General features: G+C 56.1%; 5 protein-coding genes across 5 annotated transcripts; 2 read left to right on the top strand and 3 right to left on the bottom strand.

The window, feature by feature from the left end:
- Positions 1-34: 34 nt before the first annotated feature.
- MKK02DRAFT_22034 (kinase-like domain-containing protein) lies at positions 35-1,958 on the bottom strand (the record flags this gene model as incomplete). The annotated part of the gene is made up of 10 exons (XM_053086504.1): positions 35-118; positions 166-420; positions 503-572; positions 625-823; positions 872-979; positions 1,027-1,114; positions 1,165-1,341; positions 1,389-1,453; positions 1,504-1,781; positions 1,837-1,958. The coding sequence occupies 10 exons, from the start codon at positions 1,956-1,958 to the stop codon at positions 35-37; spliced, it is 1,446 nt and encodes a 481-aa protein (XP_052948613.1).
- A 2,898-nt stretch (positions 1,959-4,856) lies between these two features.
- Positions 4,857-6,586, top strand: MKK02DRAFT_31145 (uncharacterized protein; the record flags this gene model as incomplete). Its single annotated transcript, XM_053088223.1, has 3 exons — positions 4,857-5,263; positions 5,341-6,163; positions 6,185-6,586. 3 exons carry the CDS (start codon positions 4,857-4,859, stop codon positions 6,584-6,586), a joined length of 1,632 nt encoding a protein of 543 aa, XP_052948612.1.
- A 239-nt stretch (positions 6,587-6,825) lies between these two features.
- On the top strand, positions 6,826-7,413 carry MKK02DRAFT_41859 (uncharacterized protein; the record flags this gene model as incomplete). The annotated part of the gene is made up of 1 exon (XM_053091730.1): positions 6,826-7,413. One exon carries the CDS (start codon positions 6,826-6,828, stop codon positions 7,411-7,413), a length of 588 nt encoding a protein of 195 aa, XP_052948611.1.
- Positions 7,414-7,604: 191 nt separating this feature from the next.
- Positions 7,605-9,961, bottom strand: MKK02DRAFT_21943 (uncharacterized protein; the record flags this gene model as incomplete). Its single annotated transcript, XM_053086488.1, has 6 exons — positions 7,605-7,810; positions 7,943-8,080; positions 8,128-8,734; positions 8,779-9,027; positions 9,068-9,631; positions 9,677-9,961. The coding sequence occupies 6 exons, from the start codon at positions 9,959-9,961 to the stop codon at positions 7,605-7,607; spliced, it is 2,049 nt and encodes a 682-aa protein (XP_052948610.1).
- A 1,012-nt stretch (positions 9,962-10,973) lies between these two features.
- Positions 10,974-15,009, bottom strand: MKK02DRAFT_35780 (putative A-factor processing enzyme; the record flags this gene model as incomplete). The annotated part of the gene is made up of 11 exons (XM_053089262.1): positions 10,974-11,488; positions 11,540-12,086; positions 12,130-12,221; positions 12,264-12,384; positions 12,435-12,800; positions 12,992-13,389; positions 13,437-13,692; positions 13,737-14,132; positions 14,180-14,378; positions 14,424-14,705; positions 14,804-15,009. 11 exons carry the CDS (start codon positions 15,007-15,009, stop codon positions 10,974-10,976), a joined length of 3,378 nt encoding a protein of 1,125 aa, XP_052948609.1.
- Between the last annotated feature and the right edge of the window lie 233 nt (positions 15,010-15,242).

Raw genomic sequence — 15,242 nt, 5'->3', positions numbered from 1 at the left:
TGCCCAAAATGCCAAACTGTCCATGTTGCTCCCCTCAGTCACTCCTGACGACGTACTGCTCAATCTTTGGGTCCCTTACTATTCCCCACCAGAAAGCCCTCCAGTGCAATATGGAACCCTACGAATGCATGAGCTGCATTCCCCCTCGAGTAGGCTCGAACTTACTTTTGTTCGCTTCATGACGACCAATGTTCCCACGCCGTCCGTGACGGCCTCGTTGGAGGTGAAGATGAATGTGCCGTACACGGTGCGATTCCCTGCTGCTTTGCGTACGATGATTCCGATATCTTCATCTGCCCATTCCACATTGCTCGCGCCCAGCATGTCGATCAGGTAGGCGAATAGCAGTTCTGCGGCGTGCTGGACGTGCAGAGCCAGCCAGAATCGGGTAGTGATGCTGTTCTCTAAACCCCCTTGGGTCTGCATATGTCAGCGTGACACCTCGAGTGACAAGTACAAGGTGAGAGAAGAACCGCTGAATGTGGGTCCAAGCGCAACTTACGATGTTTCCGGTCCCACGCATGAACTGGCTTTCTGATTTGGTGTACCCATCTCCATCGTCCATGACTTGGCTAAATTGTCAGCTTTCGCTCGCTCGGCACGTCGTACGTGAGTCCAGCTCACGAGTGATTGTAGTTCTGACTAGCCCGAGTTATTGGATCGGCATAAGCCATCATTCCCGTTTGCCTCAGCCCTTGGGTGAGAGCCTCGGCCATCTGCTCTCTTCTTAGTTGAGATGGAGTCATCGACCAGGGGTGCTTGTTGATACCGTCGATCGTTATCCGGTGATTGGGGTCGATAGTGAGCATAGCCAGCAATATCGCTGAGACTGTCAGGCCCTGCTCGATCTTCCGGGCCTCGAGCGACTCACCTTTTGCCTGGCCCTTTATCCTTGTCCACGGGTCATACTGTAACAGTTCGCCAGTCATGTAAGCTCTGAACTCTGGACTGTCCTCCGATGGCTCATCCCAGGGCGTATCTGAGAGATCAGCGAAGCAAAGCAGGCTAGTGAGATGGAAGACTCACTCCCGACTAGCAGGGTGTACAGAACCACGCCCATTCCCCATATATCTACCGGCTCCGCAGCGTAGCCTGTGCCGACTGGCTGCCCGAGCTGTACTATCAGCTTCATGACCACACATCAGTAGGATAGGCGTGACTCACCTCCGGCGCTACGTATGGCAGGCTGCCACACCTCCCACTGAGCAGCCGCGTCTTTCCATTGTGCTTGAAGACCGCACAGAGCCCAAAGTCGGATATCTTGAGATCGCCATTGGCCTTCAGAAGCAGGTTCTCGGGCTTGATATCTCGGTGGGCAACTCCCTTGCTGTGGATGAAGGCCTAGGCCTCAGCTTCAGTGTCATGGGCGATTGGCTAGAAAGACTTACCATGCCGGAGACCATTTGAGCAAAGTAGAACTTGGCGAGATCTTCTGGAACCCCCACATCAGGAGCTAGTATGAGTCAGCTATGTCCGTCCATAATCCGAAGAAGCGATACTCACCGATCTTATCAAAGAGGTCGCCACCTTGAGCCAGCTCCAAAAGGATATACAATCCCGGATGGAGCCCCCTTTTTATTGCGGTCAGGTCAAAAGTTTCGCACGCCATGAATTTGAGGATATAGTCGTGCTGTAGCGCTCGGTGTACCTTGACCTCTTTTTGTAGTTCGGGCACGTTGGGTGGAGTGCCGTGTTTTTGGTCGGGGGCTTGGTAGATAGCCACGACTTTGCAAGCAGCCAGATGGTCTTTCCCCTTGATTTGCGCCGTTGCCAGAAAGACTCTACCTCGTCAGCTATCTGTATCTGGATAGCAGGACGAGGACACCAGAGTCTTACTTGGAGAAACCCCCTCCGCCAATTTGGGTACTGAGCGTATAGCCAGCGATTGATGGATAGACGAGCTCTGCTCGAAGCTTGGACCGAGTTCCGGGGAGCGTCGCATCGGAATACTGGGTCATCTGGGAGTCCATGGCGAAGGCGGCGTACTGGTAGAGAGCTTGAGGATGGGCAGTGTGTAGGGAGTGAAGGTAAGGAGGCAAAAAGTTCGGTGGACCTGTGGGTGGACCTGGTTGACGGTGCTGCCGTAATCGTCTCGACGCGTCGTGATAGTGGCGTCATAGCGCAACGCGTTGCAACCAAGAGGTATCCTTTGCATCTTTCCTCCTTCTCTCGCCCTCATCGCCCCGTGTCCCCTCTGTACCCCTGGGGTCTCCTTCACGTACGCAGACTGACAGGATAGACCGAGAGCAGGGAGAGTTGAGTCAGGGAGTGTGTCCGACATCATCATCGAAATCCCCCCAACGTCCATACATCATCCTCACTCAACTTCTACCACAGCCTTCCAGACCCACACCCACACTACCCAAATCTTCACGAGACTCACCATCCTCACTCATACCAAACAAGAGCTCTCACATCCCTCCTTATCTCCAACACCAGCAATCACCAACTTCACACTTCACACCGCCGTCATCCCTACTCACTGCCAACACACCCATTCCCGTATCCCGCCCTTGTACTAATTCGCACTCTATCGCAATGACTGAAGAATCAAGTGACGACTTCAGGACTGGAGCAGCGAGTTCAAGGACACAGTCAGGACATACCTCGACTTCGCGAACAGCGGAAAACCTTTCCCATCCTCTACAGACTCAACGAGGTCGTCCCCCGGGCCTACAAGTGCCGAGTATCCGCGTCTTGCCCGGAGCTGGACGTCGGCAACCTCACAAGACGCCTCTACACTTCGCGGTTCCGCTTCTGGATCGGTGGGAGATCCCTCGTGGGGAAAGATGAGGGATGACTCGGGAATGTCCGACCGGAAGACGACATCTAATACTATGGATGCGTCCCGAGGTTCGGACAGTCTGTCGAGCTACAAGTCAACTGGTCGAAGATCTCGAGGAGTATCAGCGCCGGACTCTGAGGCGTACGTCATGCTTATGCCTCTCTCACTAAATCATGGCCGCCGAATTCGCACTGACACTGACAGAAGCGAGCGTGACACAGAGACCGGATCTATCTCCTCGGTCAGCTCGCTGAGCGGGGCAGCCGCGAGCTCCTACCGTCGGTCCACCAGCAGGAGACCTTCGTCCCTCTCGGCCTTCATCGCGTCGCTGGACTGGGGCGCCGAGGGTAGCGCTGCCAGGCGGGCCCGTGCAGAGGGCTTGGCCCGGAGATTCCCTAATCTTGCCAGAGAGGAGACCGCCGCCGAGCGCACGGCTAGACGCTCCTGCATGGAAGGTCCGATACCCGATGTCTCTAGTGCAGGTGGGACCAGTATCTCTTCAACTGTCTCTCAACCCCCTTCAAGTCGAAGGTCTGTTACACGCGGACCGCCATCCTGGACTGAGGCGGGAACCATCAAGGGCGGCGATCGATCTATCTTCGGGCGCTGCTCGTCATTTATGAGCCGTCATCGTCCCTCAAGGTTCCTTACCACTGCCAAACATCTCGGTCCCAAAAGTACTGCGCCTTCCATAGGAGCTGATACATCGACCAGCAGCGCGGTTAGGAGCTCTGCCTCGCTGATGCCGTCCTCACACCGTGAAACGTCCGCCAGACCATCATCATCCCCCTCAAGCACCGACCGCGTGGACTCCATCGATGCCACGAGCCGCTCGCGATTCAACCGCTGTACGTCCGTCATCAGCAGATACTGCACAAAGATCACCACTGCCGCCAGAGAGCCCTTCAAAAAGCACCGCAAGCCGATATGCACAGCTCCAGACGGGCCCGAGAATCGTGATAGCAATTTGACACTTGCAACGGCGGATCCGACCTCGCTCATCCCGACTGCATCAGCCACGGCGACAGATGCAGCCAGCGCCTCTCAATACCGAAACCGATAATCCTACCGAAGCGCCGCCGCTCGATCAGGAAGGTCCTCCTCGCCTCCGACGACGTCAGGTACAAGACACCACATTGCGTCGCTTTACGATCACTGCTCAAAAGTCGCAAACAAATGCAAGCGCTCAGTCGCCACGGCCTTCGAAAGCAGAAGTGATGCCCCATTCAGAGGCTGCTTTGCGTCCAGCAGGAAACCGACTGCAGACGGCATCGCCGAATACTCAACTGGAATCTCCATACCGGTGAGTGACGCAGCCAGCATGACCGTCGAGCCATCATCCTCCATGGAAACTCAGTCACCCTCGTACGGAAACGGGACCAGCAGGAGAGGTTTCAGCCACATAGCTCGCTCATTCTTCGGTGGCGTATCTTCCGCGGTCGAAAAGTCAAATGTGACCTCTGGCTCGGTCCTGAGCCGGTTACCGGTGTACCGCTAATCGACATTCACCAACAAGTACAGCTACGCCAGAATCGCCACTGCATTTTGCGCAGGTGCATCGTGCCATTCGGCACCTACGTATACTATAGGTCGACGGAGACAGGTACCACTGGGGAAATTGGGAGCCACATGAAGGGGACGAGAGGTAGTAGTCGATGGTTTGGGCATCGAGACCAGGCTGCGACAGGCGGAACGCTCATCGTCATTTCGTTATGCGTAGGCTTGACTGTAGTGAGGTTCATTGCGCCTCTGATTCGCGGCATCCTGTCACCTAACAGTCTAATGCTAGGGCGTGACGCGTCAGAACTCGGCATCCCTTTGTCTGACCCCCTGATCACGCTACCCTCGTACATGTATGGACAATGGCTCTCAGACGCCAGGAACGTGCTTGTGAAACAGCACGCTGACAGATGTCAGACCCTACTATACATCTCCCTGCCAAATTGATCTCCCACAGTCCCCATACTAACATATATGCGAGCACGATACTAGTCCAAGCCCTCCCAGATAGCCGTTGCCACAGCCTGCCTGATACTACAGGCTACTGCCCGATCGACCCTGTTCTACGGTAATGACCGACTTTGCCACCACCACATCGCCGTCCTCCGTATTCCTCAAGCGACCTGATACACCCGCTCAGACGACCGAGGAGGATGGCTACTGGAGCCCTGGGTGGTCTCCCGAGGATAGGAGACGCCTCAATCTCATACAAAGCGGAGACTCTGTTCCATCCCTCTCAGATACAGATCCATATCGGCCTGCCACCTACCGATCCACAGATGTTGCTCCATCACAGGAAGAGACCGAATACGTGCACGACCACACGACCTCTGTACCCAGTTGGGTCAGAGAAGCGGTGGACTCCAGGTCATTGAAGGAGTACTTTGATCCATTGAAGGAGTATTCTTCTTCCGATGATAGCAGAGGGGAAGACTCATATTCTGTTCACCCAAGTACAAACACCCCTGATGACCAGCTGTATGTCAGATCTTACTATGCTTACAACTCCAGACCGGTACTGACACTCGCAGCGTCGAATACTGCGATACGAATAGTGGCTACACCTCTTCTTCGAGCTCTTTGAGCAAGTGTCCAGCTAGCTCGTACGCTTACTCGCAAAAAACCACCAACAGACCCTCAGGCTCCAACCTCCCCAAACTTAGCGAGATATCGGATGAGCTGTATTGCCATCCGAACTACACAGCTCGTAGTGCTGAGGGGGTCGCAATCGCAACGGCAATGTCATGGGGTCCCTCGTTTACTGAAGACTCTGACCTCGATCTCTCTCGCCCTGCTTCTAGCCCCCCTTCGGATTTACTGACTCCGCTTCCCCTCTTCAGTGGCGTCCCAAGTCGGCCGAGTAGCGCAGGCGACACCTACACTGTCCCCACGGATGTCGCATACTCTTTCTATGACCCTTCCGCCTGCACCTCGCAGTTTCCGTCGCGAAGCGACATAATATACCCGAAGTCAAGAAGGGCCGTCCGCTCGTCCGACCTGTGCAGCCAGACCAGGGCCAAGCGAGAGTCCAGGCGGAAACGAGCCTACTTAGCGGCCGTCAAGCTCTCCATGGCCAAAATCGGCTGGCGGCAGACCAGTGAGGAGGAGTCCTTCAGCTGGGCCCACTCACAGAGCCTAGACCGCTATCAAACCGGCGCGCCGGAGACCAGTGCCTATCCCACGACCTCTCGACGACAGTCCGGCCCAGGCGCTGATTCACTTCAACCGCGTCCTCTCTTCAGCTCCGCGCCGAGAGACGTTTCATACTCTTATGCCAGCGCCTCCGCAAGCTCCACACAGTCCATGTCGCGGACTGGCGAACCAGATCCTCAACTCAGAAGCGGCGTACAATCGGTATACGGCCGCTGTTCGTCCGCCGTGAGCAAGTGCTACTCGAAGATAGGCACCGCAGTCACTGGGCGATTCACAGCGGCATTCAGATCGAGACATGCGACGACCGACGCCATTGCCGCCCAGATCCCATACTCGTATTATGACGGTGCGAAAATGGCGTCACCTTTGTCTGAGTATACCGGCCGGACGGGCACGAAAGGCCTCTTCAGCTCGGCTTTCAGTCGCTGCTCCGCCTTGGCCAGCAAATACAGCTGCTCCAATATCGCCACCGCCATCTCCTACAAGAGCACGGCGCCTTTCAAGGGTTATTACAGAGCGACTGCTGTGGATGTGGATGCCGGAACTGGTCGTGAAGGCCTTGCCGCGCGAAGCGGGGGAGGTTCAGCGTATGATGAGAGCGGGACTTTTGAGGGCGGTCCAGCGCCAACGTATAATTACTATGCGTAGGCTTAGCCGGTATCTTCCCCTCTGGAGCCTTCGCATGCAAGTCACATTGTAGCCACAGCCAGCTGTAATGAAATAGCCAACTCAATACCAGCCAGCCAGCAAAAAGCCAGCCAATGATAAATCACCAAGAGGTGGGGTGGTGCCCCACTTTGCCCCACTTTGCTCTTGACTCGATCCATCTCGATGCCTGTGTTGCTCCGCGATCATCTCGTACATAACCCCTTCAATCTGTTGTCGCCATGACGACGATCTCTGATCTCAGCCGTCGTGACTTCAGCGAGGTCTTTCCGACTTTCTGCGAGATCTCTGCCAAAGAGACATCCCCAATCCGACACGCCGTTCTCTGGCCCTCTATCCCCCTCTCCTCCCAGCTCCTACCTTTCGACATCCTCCCCACCACGTCGCACCATGGCGCATTTCTCCCTCACTCGTCATCTTCCCCTCCCACTCTCATCGCCTGCCTCACAATCACTCTTGAGCGCTATGCCCACCCTCATCACCTCGATCCGGTCATTACCGCCCGCGCGCGGGAGCACTATCAACTGCACAAATTTGGCGTACTGCAGGAATATCAAGGGAGGGGGATAGGGAAGAAGTTACTGCTAGAAGCGATACGGCAGCTGCGTAGGCGGATAGGGGACGAGGGACCGGTGCTGCTCCATTTTGACGCGAGGGAGACGCAGATTGGGTTCTATGAGAAGCTGGGTTTTGTGGTTTTGGAGGATGAGCGGATAGTGAAGAGAGGTCCGACGGGGAATGGCCCGCCCGTGATGTACCAGCGGATGGGGATGCTGGTGCAGTCGAGCCACGGATATCTGTTCGGGTGAGGCGACGCAGTGTCAAAAGTCATATAGGCGCACGGACAGTGGATAGCATAGTCGTGCACAGATCGAGCAGTATTGTACAGCTAGCAACAATAGAAGGCCTAAAACTCCATCACCTCAATTCGCGACTTGGCATCTCCTGCGTGGCCATCTAGGTCCGGTGTCTGAGTGTCAGCACAACAGCGTCATCGGAATTAGACCTGACGACTCACATATACAGCAATCAACCTCTCATCGTCCAACAGCAATACCTCCGCCTGTCCCTCCATCTCGACAAAAGTATACGGGAACTCGCTACCGGTTCGCACCTCATACGCCAGCGGGAGTATGTTCCGGAGGACAGTCTCGCCAGTAATGAGCGTGACGCCCCTCTCTTCGCCGTCGATACCGGCGGATGCGTCTGCGGGGGCGATGGACGGTGTGGGAGGCGATGAGCTGCTCAGCAGGCTGAAGCGACGCTTGAGTGAAGGTGATGAGATTGGGACGGTGGCGGATGAGGATGCTGTTGAGGGAGGCAGAGCGTGTTTCCGACGCAGGGCTTCCCGCTTGACCCGAAGCGGATTAAAGTCGTACAGCCTGATCTTGGCGTTGTAGTCTAGCGGGTCGTGCGAGTTCCGCCTGGAGCTGGTAGACGCCACGTAGCGGTCTTGATACACGTAGCAGACCCAGTCTGGGCAATCAGCTAGTCCCTGTTGACAACATGGGTTGCAAACTCACTGGAAGACTTCATGTCCGGCCCAAACATCCTGACCTTTGGGGAGATCGTTTCCCACTTAACCACCGGCGCCTGCCTCGGCCATGCCTGCTTCAGAAGCGGACTCGTCGGCGCAGGCAGGTACTGTATGAAGGTCCGCTTCTGGCATGCCATCACGTAGTGCGGCATACGCCCAGCAGGCATCTGGCAGAAGAACTCGATGATGATGACGCCTGATTCCGGATGGGGCGAGAATGGCTGGACCAAGTCGACTGGATGAGTAGGGAAGGTATGTCGAGGGGGCGGGTCGGTCCGGATGGTCATCCTTGGCGGGGGCATTTCGTCCGTCAGGTCGACGACGAATTCGGGGAGATCAAAGGTAGTGATGTGCGTGACGGCGTGCGGGGGTGGGAAGGGTTCAGATGAGTCGTCGGGTAGTGAGATGGACGCCAGGGAGGGGAATGCGTAGAGGTGGAGGTGGTGGGTCCAGGAGAGGTCTGAGGGGTTGTTGAGATCTTCCTGTGTTGTAGATTCCGGATCGAGATGAGTGATGATCGTAGGGACAAGGAGAGAGGTGGGAGAAAGGAGGATGAAGCTTTCGAAGGTCATGGTGGGGAAGGCTTTGAGTGTCTGCGCATCAGCACATCTCACTGCACGATCTGGAGTTCACATACGACTGCTAAGCGCCCACTCGTCCACTGCCACCCGCAGATCTGATCATACTGGCCCGACCGGATATTGTGGTTGAGCACAAACATCCCGTCATCGCAGATCTGGAAGCCCAGGCTGACTTCCTTCCGACTATGCACGATAGGCCATTCGAGCACATGCTGACGAGCGAGCGGATGTGGTTCCAGCGTTTCGAGGGAGAGGAGGTGGAAGAGGATCACATATTGCCGGGCCGACCGTAACCTGCCTGTCAGCTTCCGTGCATCCAGGATGCAATCGTACTACTCACTTTACTTCGACTAGAACAAGAAGGTCCTGTCCTGGATCTACCGCAAATTCTGAGACGCCGAAGTCAAACTTCTTGGACCGGCGTATCTTCTCCGCGACTTCGTCTCCCTCTTCCATCTCTTCCCAGTCGTCCTCTCTATCGTCATTCTCAAACACCTGGTCATCGATAGTCATGGTTCCGCTGCTCTCTGCCGCTGCGGGAGGTGGAGGAGCAAGTGCCGCCTGGACCGCACCGACTCCCCGTACATCGTATATCCCGATCGTATTGGTGGGACGCCCTCGACTTCCGCCCACGCTCTTCAGCAGTACCCCCTCCAGGTACTCGTATAGCGACCCCTCTGTCTCCTGCATCCGCATAGAGGTGGTACGAGTGGGGTCCAAGCGGTCGAAGCGGTCGAGTCTGTCCCGTAGCCTAGCGAGCAGTTCGGCGGGGGATGGCGGTGAGAGGTGTAGATTCGTTTGGGATGGTATAAGCGCATTTGGATTGAGTCGGAGGGAGGAGAAGGAAAGGAGAGTCTGCAGAGCCAGGTGGGGATTAGTAGTGAGAAGATCGTGTATCGTCCCGCAGACCTGATAGATGAGCTCGATCCACGGGAGCTCCGGCGAGAAGCTTACCCTCATACATCTCGCCAGCGAGACCCTGTCAAGCGCTGAGAACACCTTGACCAGCAGCTCCTCCGGTAGCTCGATGAGCCAGCATCTCCCCGAAGGATCGGGCGTCTCGTATGCCGCAGGCAGGATGGGCCGAGGAGCGATCCGACCAAAGGCAGCATCGAGCGATTGACGACGGGCAGCGGGCAAGGGCTCCCCCTCGGGATTGGGTTCGTCGTCTCCTGCAGGAGGACCCCTGCGCCCCTGATTGCGCAGAAAGTTGAAGATCGTGCTAGGCGTGATGTTCATCCTTCTTCTGGTGAAGCGATGGCAAGGATGGTGATGAAGGCCTAACTTCACTAGAAATCCGTCAAGCCGAAGCCAAGCTTGCCGGAAATGGGTCAGGCAGGTTTCACGTGTGGGAAAGTGACGAGATGCCTGAGCGTGACTGACTTCGCAGGTTGAGCTTGCTACACTTTGATACTTCTATGTTCGTACAGTATGACTGGCATCCAGATGGCATACACAGCTCCTCATGGAAGGCAGCGAGGTAATATGGTCCCCGAAGGAGCAGGGGCTGGCTGGCGTATGACCCGCTCGACGCCGTCGGCCTTCGGCCTCCGTCGTCTCGCGCGGGCCATCTTGAGGCTAGAGACAGGGAATGTGAAAGAGTTCCGTATGCATGGTGACTGTACCTGTGGCGGATCCGTTCCTGGTCTCAGGGTGCATGGGAATCTGCAAGGTGAGTACAAGGTGGTCACAGTGCTCGTGCACATCACCAGCAGCTGCACATATGCATGCGAGATGAGGCGGGATCAATTATAGCCGCACGGACTTCAAATGCCGGCACAAAAGCCGCGTCAACTCGTTTTCGTCAGCTGACCCAGCTATATACAAAAGCAACGCATTCCATACATCTCCACTTATGCATGATAACAAGGTGCTATAAAGAGTACCAAAAGATGCGGCGCCAGCAAAATAGCCAATCTGGACTTTGAAATCGTAAATTGGGGACCTGTAGCGAAGTCAAAGCGAAAATCCAATATCTCTTAGAGGATTTGAAGTGGTCAGTCTAAAGCCTGACCCACCGCGATATCGTACACTGCAGCTTAAGCTTGCAGCTCGTGCAACGGAGGTATGACGTAACTCCCTTCTGACCTCCAGACCTCGCCGGCCATATTGCGCCAAGGATGACCGGCCTGTCTCGAAGCGTCTGCCCGAGAGGCGCGCTTGGTCGTCGTCATGCCAGCCATGAGATGAGGCTGCATATGTTCACTTTCCCCAGATATGGATTCTAGGATTCTATTCCCCCATTCTCATCTTACAATTTCGCCGAACCCACCTCGATAGGCTCCACCGGCATCTGCGCCTTACTCCCCCTCAGCCCCGCCTTGAAGCTCAACAGCTCCTCCTGATTCCTGATCCACACCGTCTTCTCATCCAACTTGTCCTCCCCTGCCCCATCCGCCCCAGTGCTCGCCGTAGCCTCCTTGCCCTTCAACCCCCCAATCATCTCCCTCAATTCCATACCGGCCGCCTCCGCCAACCCCGCCGCTTTATCCACAGCCGCCAGCGCAAAGTCCTTTACTTTTTGCAGGTCCGGCGCGGACGCCATGAGGGCACCCATGGCCGACTGATCGACGGCGACATTGTGCTTCATAAAGCCCGCCACGAGGGGTTGGGCCGATGCCATGTCGAATTTGACGCCAGAGTAGGTGGATTTGAGGTGTGTAGAGAGCTTGGACCGGGTGGGGGAGGTAGGAGCAATAAGGTCCGTAAGGAGGGAAATGACGTCTGCTTTGGTCGTTTTGCGCAATTCTTCAATTTCCGCTTGACCTAAACAGTCAGCTCAAATTGCCCAGCGTCTCTGGCATTCGAACCACTTACGCCGCCCAAATTCATACGTCTTATCCGCCACTCTAGCCCAGTATCGCTTCGACTCCTCACCCAGATTCTTCGGCCTCTCCTCCCGCTTCGCAATCAGACTCGACCTATGCCGATCAAACTCCTCCTCCGACAGACCCTCGAGCAACACCTTTGCCTGAGCAAGGAACGAGTCCACCCTCGTCTCGAGATACACCGGATCCCTTTCGCTCTGGATGAGGACTTTCCAGCCGAGCGAGCCGACCCGGGAACTGACTGACGTCTGGACGATATAGCCCAATTGCTCCTTGGTCCGAAGCTGGTCGAAGGCTGGTTCATGTACGATCTGGTCAAACATGTTGAGGCGGGTCCGGAGGGCTTGGTTGTCCGGGTCCCCGATATGGACGTGGTAGATGATCGCATTACTGACTTCGGCGGGGTTGGGGTGAGGGAGGGAGAGGACGTGGTTCCCGACGGGGACGATGAGCGAGCGGTGGCCGTTTTTCTCCGTCTCAGTGATCGGTCGAGGAGACAGGGTACTTTCAATCATGTCTTGCATGGACTTGGCGCCCTAATTGTCAGCTCTTCTCTTACATCCTGATGGCAATGCTCACCTCCGGTGTGGTGTTGCCGTGAACCAGAGTCTCGATGTACGTCCGCTGGAACACCTCCTTGGCGAAAGCCTGGACGTCCGCGGGTGAGATATCTACGAATCAGGTCATGCCACAATATAGCTAACCCAACTCACGATCCAGCTCCGCCAACCTCTCAGCCTGAGTCCACGCCACCTCGCTGGTAGCATAAGAATCCCAGAACCCAGCCTGGCGATACGGTTCCCCCAACTTAAAGTTCTCCCACATCAATTTCAGCTATCCCGTCAGCTCCGTCCCTTTTCCGCGCACCAGATTCCGCAACTGACCTGATCGATAATCTCCCTGAACCTCTCCGGGTCAATCTCAAGCTTGACCAATTTCCCCAGCATCCGCTCGCTCAGTACCGACAGCTTGTCGCTGAACCCCCTCGTCGTGATCCCGATATAATCCCCGCCCGCATAGACACGGAAGTACAACTCGGCGAGCTCAGCATCGTACACGTCCTCCGTACCTGCGTCGGTGAAGACCTCGCATAAGAGCGACGTGAGCACGGCGTTGCGCGGGGAAGTTGTAAAAAGGGGAGAGGTGAGTTTGGCATCGATGTTGGCTTTGGGAAGCCAGAAGGTGTCGTCACGCTTGTACCAGAGACGAGAGAGCGGGGTGTTGCGAAGGAGTTCGGGGCGGAGGGCGGGCTGCATGTCAGCTGAGCTTGAGCAAGGGAGAAAGGGAGGCAACGAACAGTTGCGACGTCAAACTTGGTCACATCCAGCTCTTTGGGGATGAATGGGTTAGGACCCGGCAGCTTGAGATCGCCCGGTACAGCACCTGTCATAGCCTAAGAGTCAGCGTCAGCCGTACTATGTCACCACACGCCCAAGCTCACCTCCTTCATAAACTCGTCGCTCACGCGCACGCGCTTATGTTCCGTTCCATAGATCGGCTCCTTGAGATCGAAAGTCCCCTCCACGCCCTTGGGCAGCTCTCTGGACGTGACGCCAATAGCAGCCTTCCGGGGGTCGAGGTACAGCAGCGTGCTTTCCAACTCTTCCTGGTTATACTCCTCGATGAGCCATTTGGCAGAGATGATCCGGTCGCGCGGGACGGGATCCTGCATCCCCGCCGTGAGCTCAACGCAGTACATGTCGGGCTTGTGCTTCTCGGCGAACCGGAAGGAGATTTCGGCCATTTGCTTGAGGTCTTCAAAGATGAGGGAAGAGGGTGGGGCGGAGCGAAGGAGGGAGATGTATTTGAAGATGACGAGGGCGACGTCGTTCCAGTGTTCTGGCGGTCAGCCTGGGATTAATACAGCGAGGATGTGAGAGACTCACGCAAACCCTCAGGGGTGAGGTCGACGGTGACTTTGAAAAAGTCAAACCCGGCCACACCGTGCGCCATCCCCGCTCGGAGGTAGTTGGTCCACCCCTTGCTCTTGAGGTAGCTCAATACCGAGCCCTTGCCCTCGTGCCCGAGGAAATGCGTGATGTAGTTGGTCGGCTTGGACTTGTATAAATGCGTAAGGTCGGGGAACGGGAATGTAATCTCCAATCCTCGATTGTCCTTGACGGGCCGAGCGAACGTGATGACCTATCCATCAGCTCCATCCACAACCTATCTCCTGGATCACTCACGCCCATCTGTTCAGGACCCATCGGAGACTCATCAAATGCAATCCTCACTCCCTCGACACCGACCGGCGGCGACCCCTCGCTCCTGACTTCCACCCGCTCAAACCGCTCCCGCACCCACTTTTCCAAAGTCTCTACGTCCTCTTTGCCATTGACTGCCAACTTCATCCGCCTCGCGCAGTAATACTTCTTCCACCATTCGATGAGCTGTTGCCGCGGGTCCCGGCCGTCCGCTTTGGGCCTAGACCAGAGGGTCTCGTAGTTGCCCGTCCCGAACTTGTGGTATGGGTGGTCCTCGCGGAAGACGTGCTTTTCCATCTGGAAGAATCGCCACATGTCATTTTGAAGATTCTTCTTGTGCTCCGAGTCGACGGCTTTGATTTCGCGCTCCGTACAGTCCTGGGAATCAGCGAGAGCCAATGGAGGGTAGGCTAGGCTAGACGTACCTCGTTGAAGAGGGGCTCGTAGAAAAAGCCCGAGAATCGGTCGAGAGCACCCTCGAGCGCGTCCGCGCCGACGTCGAAGAAATAGGTGGTGCTGGTCATAGCTGTCCACGCGTTTGAGTGACCATTGTTCTTGGACAGGTACGCCGAGTACTCATTCTCCGAAGGGAAGGTCTTGGTACCCATGAACAACAGATGTTCGCTACACTATCAGCTCTGGATACTCTCATTATCTTGATCGACTTACCAGAAATGAGCACAACCGGGCAGATCGGCCGGATCGCTCAGATGCCCCACACCTACATCCATCGCCGCGGCCGCCTTATCGGCTTTCGGATCCGATACGACAATCACCTCCATCCCGTTCGGAAGTGTAAAGTACTTGTGGACGCGATCATCCGTGGGTGGGAGATGGAGGTTGACGGGGCCGTCCGCCTTGGGGATGGCGGGCACGGGGGGAAAGGGGTTCGACATGAGGGGCGAAGCGGGTAGGTGGATAGGTGGGAAGAGGGGTGCGGAGGGGTTCGGGCTGAGGAAGTAAGCGATAAGTCCGGTGAGGAGGGAGGGGAGGAGCATCGCTGTTGCGTTGGCTGCTTCCCCTCTGGGTCGGTGAAAGGGGAGACGTACATTTCTACTGCGGTCGCGAGGTTCCGGTATAGAGATCGGATAGGAGCTGGCGCACCTGCGGTAGTGGAGCCTGGCAGAACGGATCTGGGCTGGGCAGGTCTGATGAGAGAAGAGGTTGATCGACTGGGTGGAAAGCGACTCGTGGGCGAGATCCTCGTTCGAGTGAGGTTCCGAATCGGCAGCGAGTGTCGAATTCTGGGTATCATACAGAGACAGATGGAAGCGGCGGCCGTCTTGGCCTTTATACAAGGGGAATAGATGAGATTATAGACGGTTGTGGACGAACAATAAGCGACTTTGGCCAGAGTGGCGAGCCCATCGGAGGGATTTAAGGTTTCCACCCGTTCCAGACGCAAATTACGTCACTAGACGCACGGATCACGTTTCAGGTTAAATTGCTCCCGAAATCTGATACACGCGTTATGCCTGTAGCAACTAT

This window comes from Dioszegia hungarica, assembly GCF_025882075.1.
Source record: "Dioszegia hungarica strain PDD-24b-2 chromosome Unknown MKK02contig_5, whole genome shotgun sequence".
NCBI lineage: Eukaryota > Fungi > Basidiomycota > Tremellomycetes > Tremellales > Bulleribasidiaceae > Dioszegia > Dioszegia hungarica.
This window is presented reverse-complemented; position numbering and strand designations above follow the sequence as displayed.